Below are 12,139 nucleotides of genomic sequence, written 5' to 3'. Positions count from 1 at the left end.
GGTCATGACCAGTAGATGACCCCTATTGCTTTTGAGATCAGTAGGTCAGAGGTCAAGGTCACAGTGAGCCGGAACAGTTAAATGGTTTCCGGATGATAACTCAAGAATGCTTGGGCCTAGTAACATGAAAGTTGATAAGAAGGTTGGCCATGACCAGCAGATGACCCCTACTGATTTTGAGGTCAGTAGGTCATAGGTCAAGGTCACAGTGACCAGGAACAGTTAAACAGTTTCTAAACTTTAACTTAAGAGCACTTGGGCCTAGGATCACAAATCATTGTTGATCATGACCAGCAGCTGACCCCTATTGATTCTGAGGTCAGTAGGTCAAAGGTCAAGGTCCCAGTGACTCGGAACAGTTAAACGGTTTCTGGATGATAACTGAAAAACACTTGAGCCTAGGATCATAAAAGTTGACAGCAGATGACCCCTATTGATTTTGAGATCAGTAGGTCAAAGGTCAAGGTCACATTGCCCTGAAACAGTAGACATTTTTTGGCCAGATAAATAGAGAATGCATGGTCAAAGATCACAATTGAAGGTAAATGACCCATGAATAATTACTATTGATTTGAGGTCTATGGAATGATATTTAGGTAAATATTACACAATGCCTGCTGACTGTTACAATTTACTCACTGACACTCCCATTGTGCTTACTGGTATAGTAATCATGCATACTGGCACCTTTAACACGCCTGTTGACAATGATACTACGCTTGTTGACAATGATACCATGCTTGCTGACAATGATACCATGCGTGCTTGAAGTTACAACTTCTTTGCTGCTTAGACCCTGATGTCTATATCATAATTTCATTTGGCAAAATGACAGTGCCGTGTACCGTATTGGAATATTTCAACATGTTATGGTTATACTGGTTAATCTGTTATGCATCCAAGAACAAAATTCACGAAGTGATCAACCAGTAAGGAAAATATAATCAGGCACTAGGCAAAATAGGAGTAAGCATAATGTCATTTCAAAAGCATATGTCACATTTTGATAACAGGGGGCGCTATGTTCAAGTGGTCGTGTTAATTTTTCCGTACTTTGAATAATTATTTGCCGGAAAGATTATCGAGGATATCCGAATATGTATAGAGATCTAACAATAGTTACTTCCCCTTTTTGCAAATCACTGTTTGTCTTAACTTTATTATCCCCCGCTGATGAAATCGGGAGCGGGTATTGAAATGGCGTTGTCCGTCCGTCAGTCCGTCCGTCCGCAGCCATTTCTCAGTAACTAGCAGGTAGAATTTCATGAAACTTGAAATAAACATGAACCAACATACTGCGATGATGCCCATCAAGCTTTTTTTTAGATTTGTCAATTTCCCTTAGAGTTATTGCCCATGATTAATGAAAAATGCCCAAAAATGTCCGTCCGCAGCCATTTCTCAGTAACTATCAGGTAGAATTTCATAAAACTTGACATAAACATACACCAGCATACTGCGATGATGCCCGTCAATTTTTTTATCGGATTGGTCAATTTTCCTTAGAGTTATTGCCCTTGATTTAATGAAAAATCTACATCTGCAGCCATTTCTCAGTAACAAGCTGGTAGAATTTCATGAAACTTGAAATAAATATGAACCAACATACTTCGATGATGCCGTTCATTTTTTTTTTTCAATTGGTCAATTTTCCTTAGAGTTATTGGCCTTTAATTGTTTAAAAATCTACAGATTTGTACATAACAAACCAACCCATTGGTAGAATTTCATTAAACTTCTTTCATTCTTTTCCATGAACATTTAGTATAAACATGTGAAGTTTTGTACCCACACCTGGTCACCACCTTGCCTTGGTCACACACCCTCCCCCTCTCACCCCCACACCCCTCCAAAAAAAGTCATTCCTTTTTTTTTTTTTTTTTCAAACCTTCCATGAATATTTATTATCATGCAGAGTTGTACCATTCCCCCACCTCACTCTCCACTTGGTCTTGCCCACCACACCGATCATACGTCCCCATCCCCCACCCATTTTTTTTTTTTTTTTTAATTTTTAATTTTCCATCAATATTTATAATCAACAGGTGAAATTTTGCACCCTTACCCGGTCACCCCCCCCCCCCCCCCCCCCCCCCCCCCCCCCCCCCCCCCCAAAAAAACATTCATTTTCTGTTAAAATGATTTTGACGAAATTATTTGCTTCTTAGTAACAACCTTAACTTTTTGCTAGAAATATTTTTTTGCCATTCCTCGCCTCAAGCCCTTTCGGCGGGGGATACCAATTCATCAAATGTGCTTGTTTATTTTTAATGTTGCGTTTATTTACAAGTGACGTGTTATAGAAATGGAAGACTTACAGTTTGAAATTCCTGAGATTTCACAAATTAAACTGGCTGTTAAGGACAGAATTTTGCAGATTGCTAATAATGTGTCAAACTGTCATTTCGAACATGTAGAATATGAACTTGAGTCAGTGATGACTGTTTTGACACTTAGCCAAGAGCTAATTAAAATCCGGATATTCCCGTTACCTTTTGTGAAAACTACAAACTTGCGCCCCCTGGTATCAAAATGTGACATGCAATGTTGCACTTTGCATTATGCTTACTTTCAACTTGCTTAGTGGCTGAGTGCATCTTTCATATTGTGTGGTTACATCGTGTATTTTCTTCTGTGAGCATTGTAACTGTGCAATGTTGCTTATATACAGTCCCGGCATGTTGAAATATTCCAATACGGTACACGGCACTGTCATTTTGCCAAATGAAATTATGATATAGACATCAGGGTCTAAGCAGCAAAGAAGTTGTAACTTCCATCACGCATGGTATCATTGTCAGCAAGCATGGTATCATTGTCAACAAGCGTGGTATCATTGTCAACAAGCGTGTTTAAGGTGCCAGCATGCATGATTACTATACCAGTAAGCACAATGGGAGTGTCAGTGAGTAAATTGTAACAGTCAGCAGGCATTGTGTAATATTTACCTAAATATCATTCCATAGAGGTCAGTATGTCAAACATCCAGTGCACAGTGACCAAACAATTTCTGTTTCTTGTGCATTTGCTGAATGCATCAAGGGGGCATTTCGTATTCTACAAGCTCTTGTTTATCCTTAGAAGTATTTCATCGGTGCCTTTGGTTAATTATTTTTCTGTCATATTTCAGGTGACTGGTGAAGCAAAGATTGTAGCAGGTAAATGTTGAACTTGTTATAGAATAATGTTAAAGTTCCATAAGGCTTTAAATTTTATGTAGACGTCAAGCATAAATATATAGTAGGAAAAGCGATACTCTTAAATAACTGCCATGGAGTTGTACAGAAAGAGCTACAAAGGGAGGTAATCAAAGACAACCGATTCATAAAACCTACTACTATGTTCATCAGTATTCAAACATTTGTGAAACATTAGAGAAACAATTATCATACATAGGATTTAACAAGAAATTAACATATTTTATGTTAATTATAAAAAATTTGACAGCCATTTTAAACAGAAACTTTATGCATTATTGGGCAATAAAGGTAGAGAGACCGATTTTGTCAGTGTTAAGAAATTGCAAAATAATTGAAATTGTGAGATTATTATAAGAATAGTTAAAGCCACTGAATTTTAATCACTTGACCTTCACCAGTGTGGGTTTGAAATCCCCTTCGGATGTATGTACTTTTCATTTGAGTAAGCCATCCATCGGGTTTGTGGGCGGTTGATATAGCTTGTGTCTGAAATTATATCCAAGGTGGCACTTGGTGATTTCTTTCTCTTAAAAGTCTGGGAGTCATACTACAACTTTAATTAGTACCTTTATTTTCAGTATTTGATGTTTCCAACGTTATTGGACTCGAGCGTATGGTTGCTGGGCTTGCTAGACTCGGAAACATCGATGTCACTTGCAAACTTTTGAAACCCTATGAGAAGTTTGCACAAATGTTAAATGTTGATGAGGAGTTGACCAAACCATCAACAAACTGCATCACAAAGGAAAAACAGTTATTCTGGCTTGACTTTACTGTCGAGTATCAAGGTAGTTATTAAACAGTTCAGTAGGTAAAACTCTAGACTGTGAAACCAGGCTTCAAGGTAATAAAACTGAGTGAATGTAGCATTTCCATTGGTCAATTTCAAAGCTATGTACAGAAACAACCAATCAGCTGTTAGAGATTTGAGACTGGTGTCCAAACTCATTTTTAGCTTATCTGATTTTTTGAAGAAAAAAATGATGAGTTATTGTCATCACTTGATCGGCGTCAGCATCAGCATTGCCTTGTTAAGTTTTACGTTTAGGTCAGCTTTTCTCCTAAACTATCAAAGCTATTGCTTTAAAACTTGCAACACTTGTTCACCATTATTAGCTGACTCTGTACAGCAAGAAACATAACTCCATCCTGCTTTTTGCAAGAATTATGGCCCCTTTTGGACTTAGAAAATCAAATTTCTTGGTTAAGTTTTGTGTTTAGGTCAGCTTTTCTCCTAAACTATCAAAGCTATTGCTTTAAAACTTGCAACACTTGTTCACCATTATTAGCTGACTCTGTACAGCAAGAAACATAACTCCATCCTGCTTTTTGCAAGAATTATGGCCCCTTTTGGACTTAGAAAATCAAATTACTTGGTTAAGTTTTGTGTTTAGGTCAGCTTTTCTCCTAAACTATCAAAGCTATTGCTTTAAAACTTGCAACCATGTTCACCATCAAAAGCTGACTCTGTACAGCAAGAAACATAACTCCAACCCATTTTTTTGCAAGAATTATTTCCCCTTTTTAGACATAGAAAATCAAATTTCTTGGTTAAGTTTTGCGTTTAGGTCAACTTTTCTCCTTTACTGTCAAAGCTATTGCTTTAAAACTTGCAACACTTATTCACCATCAAAAGCTGACACTGCACAGCAAGTACCGTAACTCTGCATTGCTTTTTGCAAGAATTATGGCCCCTTTTGGACTTAGAAAATCATGGGTAGGTCAATATTTCTATTATACAGAGACAAAAAAATCAGATGAGCATCTCCACCCTCAAGGCGGTGCTCTTGTTATAACCTTGGGACCAGAGATCATGAAATTAAAAACTTTAGCAACTTATATTTCCTGCACTTCACTCAAAAAATCTAAAAAAACAAGTCGCTAGGGGTGGCTAATATGGGTACTCATCAGCAACTATAAATTAACTACTAGATTCATGATTGTATAAGGAAATATTAAAAGCAAATTAGTCTAGTGATCAGTAACACTGATGGACTACAAAACCAGGGGTAGAAAGTACATACTCCCTGCACATCAAACTAAAATTACTGACATTCTAATAAAAAGCCCCAAGTATGTGTGGTTTCTACCTGGCCCACTAAAGAACCAGGGAAGCTTCTGTCACAGGAGCTTCTTCTCAAACTAAAATTACTATAGAAGCCATCTTGAGGAGTTGCCGTTAAGGGTTTACTGTTGAGAACTGAAATGAAGCTTAAATACATGATGTAACGAAATATGTCTGTTACGAATACAAAAATGTATTATCTTCCATTTAAAGAGTCATGGTTTTACTGTTTGAAAAAAAAAAGTTAGTACATCTATGAAGTGATTTTTGATAGCCCTAAATTAATGCTATAATAGGGTTATTATAACAGCAGCTTAATCTGGGATGCTGTATTCGGCTCAAATGGATTTTTGCCAGATCTGATCCCACAAGGCATGCAAGTCCAACCTTCCAAAATCCACAAGAGCCGAATACAAAATCCCAGATCTAGCTACTGTTATAATGACCCTTTTATTATATACCTCTACCTTTTTGTTTGCTGTTTTGTTATTGAAGTTTTTATGTGCGCTGTTGATAGAACTGTGCCAGGTCATCCATATTAATGAAATTAGTCTGGCAGCATATACAGTACAAGAGGTAAAATACAGAATTTAAAAGGTACAATGCAGATTTTTTTCTGCCTGTTCATATTTAGTTGTGAAATACAAGCTGTATTTTTTACAGAATTTATATAGGTATATAACAAATATTTGTATTTATCTCCAGACTTTTGACTCAACTTCATTTTTAGCTCATGTGATTTTTTAAAAACAAAATGATGAGTTATTGTCATCACTTGATTGGCGTCGGCGTTGCCTGGTTAAGTTTTATGTTTAGGTCAACTTTTCTCCTAAACTATCAAAGCTAATTGCTTTAAAACTTGCAACGCTTGTTCACCATCAATAGCTGACTCTGTACAGCAAGAAACATAACTCCATCCTGCTTTTTGCAAGAATTATACCCCTTTTGGACTTAGAAAATCAGATTTATTGGTTAAGTTTTATGTTTGTCAGCTTTTCTCCTACAACCGCCTTGGTAGTCTAGTGGTAGAGCGTCCGCTTCGAGTGCGGGAGGTGGTGGGTTCGATCCCCGGCCACGTCATACCAAAGACGTAAAAAATGGTACTAGTAGCTTCCTCGCTTGGCGCTCATCATTAAGAGGGTGGTGCTAGGACTTGTCAACCCTGTGTCAGTATAATGTGACTGGGTGGGGTATCATGTCATGTGTCTACGGGGTGATATTCCAGTGAGGCAGCACTATAAAGTTGGGCATTGTGCTCACTGCTACAAGTGGACACCGTCGTTTATATGATTGAAAAATTGTTGAAAAAGACGTTAAACCCGAACATACACTCCTAAACTGTCAAAGCTATTGCTTTAAAACTTGCAACTCTTGTTCACCATCCAAAGCAGACTCTGTACAGCAAGAAACATAACTCCATCCTGCTTTTTGCAAGAATTATGGCCCCTTTTGGACTTAAAAAATATCAGATTTCTTGGTTATGTTTTATGTTTAGGTCAACTTTTCTCTTTAACGGTCAAATCTATTGCTTTAAAACTTGAAGCAGTTATTCACCATTAAAAGCTAACTCTGCACAACAAGTACCATAACTCTACATTGCTTTTTGCAAAAATTATGGCCCTTTTTGGACTTAGAAAATCATGGTAGGACAATATACAGAGACAAAAAAATCAGATGAGCGTCTGCACCCGCACGGCGGTGCTCTTGTTGTTCAGTCCATCAAGGCTTTTGGCTTTATATGATGTGTGCTGCAACTGAAAAAAAAAGTTCATTGAAGATTGAAATTAAGATTGTATCTCATATTTTAGGTAAGAGCACAGAGGAGTTGGTTAGTACATGGACAAGAGAGGCGAAATTTGCGCTGGAAGCGCGCAAGTCTGGTGTTAATCTGGAGCTGTTCAAAGTTGTTGGTGAAAGAAAGGTACATGCATATTGTTTTATTGTAAATGAAGTTCATACTACATACTTGTAGATATGCATTACTAAAACCAAAGAAATTACTGTGAAATCTTTAATATTTGTGGAGGACTAACTTTTTAGCTCACCTGTCACGTAGTGACAAGGTGAGCTTTTGTGACCGCTTGATGTGTATTGTGTGTCAACAATTTGTAAAAACAATTTCTTCTTCAGAACCACTCATCAGATTTACACCAAACTTCACAGGAATGATGCTTGGGTGGTCCCCTTTCAAAATTGCCCAAAGAATTTAATTCCATGCAGAACTCTGGTTGCCATGGCAACCGAAAGGAAAAACTTTGAAAAGTCATTCAAAATCTTTGATTGAAAGAAATACTTACTGAAAATTCACCATTTGAATACTGTGAAATCATTTAATTTTGTAGGCACAAATTTTCATGTCCTTGATCAAAATGGCTATTTCATAGGGATGTAAAAATGTGGTTTTCACTTTCGGGACATAAAATGAATGGGAATTTTTCTGTTTTGATTGAAATGAATTTATGGATTGACTTAACCGTGAAATCCACAGAAATTAGTCAGTTGTAATTGATTGAATAGTAATCTTGATTTTTTAATATTGTATATTAAAAGGCTGCAATTTCATGTGTGTATGTGTAATGAATCCTTATACTATAATAATTGTTGTCTGCTAAAATTGTCTAATAACTTTTTTTTTGAACTTTCACAAGTTAATCTTCATGTTTTACATATTAAAAATGTGTAAGTTATCTTTTACAGTACAGTTGAACGTGTTAGACTGTGTTTTTGTGAATAGCGTACAATGTTTGGAATTTTGACACTTCTGGCAGTTATTGAAATGAAGAGTGAATTCTTACACAAGTCGATAATTTGCACTTTTTCTATTAAATGAAAACATGAGAACTTCTCTTAATGTGTTTGTTTTAAAATTTTGTACTTGGTTTCCTGTAGGTACATGTGTTCATTGCAATGGAACCAGATGAACTAGATACATTGACATTTAATCTCCCTGTTATGAAGGAGAATGGAAATGGTGTCACCATCGTCTGTCAAGCTATACAGTGTTTAGACGATTATTCTTCACGCGTATCATCTGAAACTTTGTAGGAAGACATGAAGAGGATGGCTTACAACATCAGCTTATATTTAACAGATAGGATTTTGTTCCTCCGTGAATCTTGGAAAGGATTATAGATAGCACTCTGTTAGTTCCAATGGTTCATAAAAAAACACTGGTGCTGGTTGTATATCATATATAACTGTATCATCATCATCATCATCGTGATAATCATCATCTTCATCATTGTGACTAAGGTGGTTAACTTCTTTCACTGCCATGGGTTTGAAAATATGGTTTATATGTACAGATTTATCATATATGAGAAGATCTGTTGCTGTATCAAGGTGCCTGCCTGGTTCCTGAAATAATCTCCCACTCCCACTCACCTGGACTATTTGTCAGCATTATAGCTCTACAGCACCTATAGTTTGCTTGCTTAGCTCAACAGAGAGTGCAGATCTACAGATTGCAGAGGCTTGAGTTCGATCCTTGGGCTAGGTGTATGTTCTCTGTGATGTTTGATAAAAGACATTGGAAGTTACTCACAAATAACAGGTGAGGTTAGTACTGGAACAGAATCCAGGAACACTGGTTAGGTTAATTGCTTGCCATTACAAAACTGAAATATTGTTGAATTTTAACAACTGGATTATCAGATCAACATTCTATAACTGGCTTTTACAGATAATTTAAAGCGTTTTTTCTCTATTCCTTATCCTGTTGTGAGATTTACATTTTATATCAAACTAAGTGCAATAAAGATATTCATGTTTTTCATCCAGTATTTGAACACATATTCTGACAAAGTACTCTCATTAATTTTATATGTTGTGAATTCCATCAAAACAGTTTATACAGTTTTGTCTCAGCTAAATGTCTACCTCTTTCACATCATGAGGAGCTACATTTGTATTTGTGTAATAAACATGATAAAAGAATTTGTTGTCATCAATGTAGATTTGATGAAGTTCATGTATTTCAGAATTTAATTGTTAAAAAGGTACTAATCATATGAGCCGTGCCATGAGAAAACCAACATAGTGGGTGTGCGACCAGCATGGATCCAGACCAGCCTGCGCATCCGCGCAGTCTGGTCAGGCTCCATGCTGTTCGCTTTTAAAGCCTATTGGGATTGGAGAAACTGTTAGCGAACAGCATGGATCCTGACCTGACTGCGCGGATGCGCAGGCTGGTCTGGATCCATGCTGGTCGCAAAGCCACTATGTTGGTTTTCCCATGGCACGGCTCATATTGCTATTTAAGAAAAATATATCCCAAACAGTGTTTTGTCATTGAATAAAATCATTTTGTGGAGTTCAGATGCAAAGGAATTATGTAATAATGCACATCTGAATGACAATGATTTTATAAGCTCATCTATTCAAAGGATAGGTAGAGCTATTGGACTCGCCCATGCGTCGGCGTCCACATCGGCTTCTCGATTTGGTTAAGAATTGTATGTAAGCCAGTATCTCAGTATTTGTGGGAATGGATTGAAACTTCACCATGATAAACTGACTTGCATTGCAAAGGTTCCATACCACTATTCAGACTCGTGGTGTTGAATTCTTCATGTGAGGAAGCCATCCAGCTGGCTTATGGAAGGTCGGTGGTTCTTCCCAGGTGCCCACTCATGATGAAATAATGCACGGAGGGGCACCTGGGGTCTTCCTCCACCATCAAAGCTGGAAAGTCTCCATATGACCAATAATTGTGTTGGTGTGATGTTAAACCTAATAAAAATGAAAATACCTCTATTCATTGTTTGCTTTCTGACACTTTCTGACTTAAGTAGTTTTTATCCAATGTTCACAAAACTTGGTCGCATTGTTTATAGATAGAATGTCTTAGACAAGTTTGATAACCAGCCAGATACTCAAAGACACTCTGGAGTAAAAGGTCTTAAATTACTTAGAAATGCAAAAATTGACAGTTTCCACATAATAATTTAAGCAGTTCTTAACCAGTGTTCAGCGATCTTATCCAAAACATTTATCATTATGTTGGCCAAGTCTTGGACATATGTTTAAGTTAAAATAAAGAAATCTGACAACTAGTCTGCTCAATAAGTAGAGTATTATATAGAGTAAAAGGTAACTTGCTGTGACGGACATATATTGTGATAGTTTGCCAGTCTGGTTTCACTTTGCACCATGATGGCTTCACCAGTCCTATTCATACTTGTACAGAATGTGTATATCTATAAAATCTGTTTTAGATTTATAATAGGTCAGATCAGAATACATAGAATGTGTTTTAGCAATAAAATCTCTTCCAAGTTAAAATAAGGGGCGGATCAAATTAGTATGTTGAGAGTTAAGTCCTCTTTAGATATCAAACGATGCAATATTTTACCACTAACAGTCTCTAGCAAATTTATTTCTCAATGAATGCTTAAATCATGTTTAAATTACAAGTTTATCATGAAAGTCCATAAAGAGTACATAACTGTTGTGATCATACTTTGGATTGATGAGTTATGTTCTCTTGATTTAGTAACAATTTCCATGAAACATTTATATGCAGTGTGCCACTGGTATTACTACACATTTGTATACTAAACTTTGTATGTGAATCCATGTGAGAATGTGTTTAACATAGGTAAATACATCTTTTAATGAATTGGACCTTGAGTTAGGAGCAATGATGTTCAAATGAGAGATAAAGAACCACCAATGACCCTTCTTTTTAGCACACTTTAACTTTGTTCCTGTTAAACTATTAGTATAGGTGACTGGTCTGGTGTCCATTGTCCTGTGTCAACATTTTTAGCACACCTGAGCCAAAGGCTCAAGGTCAGCTTTTGTGACCACTTGATAGCGGTTGTGCGTCGTCCGTCGGTCAACAATGCTAAAAAAATCTTCTTGAAAACCACTGGGCAGATTTACACCTAACTTCACAGAAATTATCCTTGGGTGGCCACCTTTCAAAGTTGTTTAAGGCATTGAATTCCACACACAACTCTGGTTGCCATGGCAACTGAAAGATTTATACAGGAAAAAAAAACTTTAAAAAAATCTTCTTTTCTGAAACCACAAGACCTAGGCCTTATCTAAACCATATTTTATGAATTGGACCTTGAGTTATTGGCAATGATGTTCCAGTGAGAGATAAAGGACCACCAATGGCACTTTTTTTTAGCGCATTTGAACTTTGTTCCTGTTATTCTATTAGTAGAGGTGACTGGTCTGGTGTCCATTGTCCTGTGTCAACATTTTTAGCTCACCTGAGCCAAAGGCTCAAGGTCAGCTTTTGTGACCACTTGATGTCCGTTGTGCGTTGTCCGTCGGTCAACAATGCTAAAAAAATCTAGAAAACCACTGGGCAGATTTACACCTAACTTCACAGAAATTATCCTTGGGTGGCCACCTTTCAAAGTTGTTTAAGGCATTGAATTCCACACACAACTCTGGTTGCCATGGCAACTGAAAGATTTATACAGGAAAAAAAAACTTTAAAAAAATCTTCTTTTCTGAAACCACAAGACCTAGGCCTTATCTAAACCATATTTTATGAATTGGACCTTGAGTTATTGGCAATGATGTTCCAGTGAGAGATAAAGGACCACCAATGGCACTTTTTTTTAGCGCATTTGAACTTTGTTCCTGTTATTCTATTAGTAGAGGTGACTGGTCTGGTGTCCATTGTCCTGTGTCAACATTTTTAGCTCACCTGAGCCAAATGCTCATGGTCAGCTTTTGTGACTGCTTGATGTCTGTTGTGCATTGTCCGTCAGTCAACAATTCTAAACAGATCTTCTAGAAAACCTCTGGGCAGATTTACACCTAACCACTGGAATTATCCTTGGGTGGCCACCTTTCAAATTTGTTTAAGGCATTGAATTCCACACACAACTCTGGTTGCCATGGCAACTGA

The 12,139-nt window shown here is 37.0% G+C and overlaps 1 protein-coding gene across 1 annotated transcript in view; it reads left to right on the top strand.

Moving 5' to 3' along the window:
• The window catches only part of LOC123533801 (uncharacterized), a 52,567-nt gene extending 42,547 nt beyond the window's left edge, over positions 1 to 10,020 (top strand). Inside the window, exons 3-6 of the mRNA XM_045315681.2 lie at positions 3,131 to 3,158; positions 3,779 to 3,988; positions 7,074 to 7,186; positions 8,155 to 10,020. Coding sequence (XP_045171616.1) covers positions 3,131 to 3,158; positions 3,779 to 3,988; positions 7,074 to 7,186; positions 8,155 to 8,310 — 507 coding nt within the window. The 3' untranslated portion in view covers positions 8,311 to 10,020. The remainder of the gene's footprint in view (positions 1 to 3,130; positions 3,159 to 3,778; positions 3,989 to 7,073; positions 7,187 to 8,154) is intronic.
• Positions 10,021 to 12,139: the final 2,119 nt, after the last annotated feature.

This window comes from Mercenaria mercenaria, chromosome 1, assembly GCF_021730395.1.
Source record: "Mercenaria mercenaria strain notata chromosome 1, MADL_Memer_1, whole genome shotgun sequence".
NCBI lineage: Eukaryota > Metazoa > Mollusca > Bivalvia > Venerida > Veneridae > Mercenaria > Mercenaria mercenaria.
The sequence above is the reverse complement of the archived record's forward strand: the minus strand, read 5'-3'. Positions and strand labels throughout refer to the sequence as shown.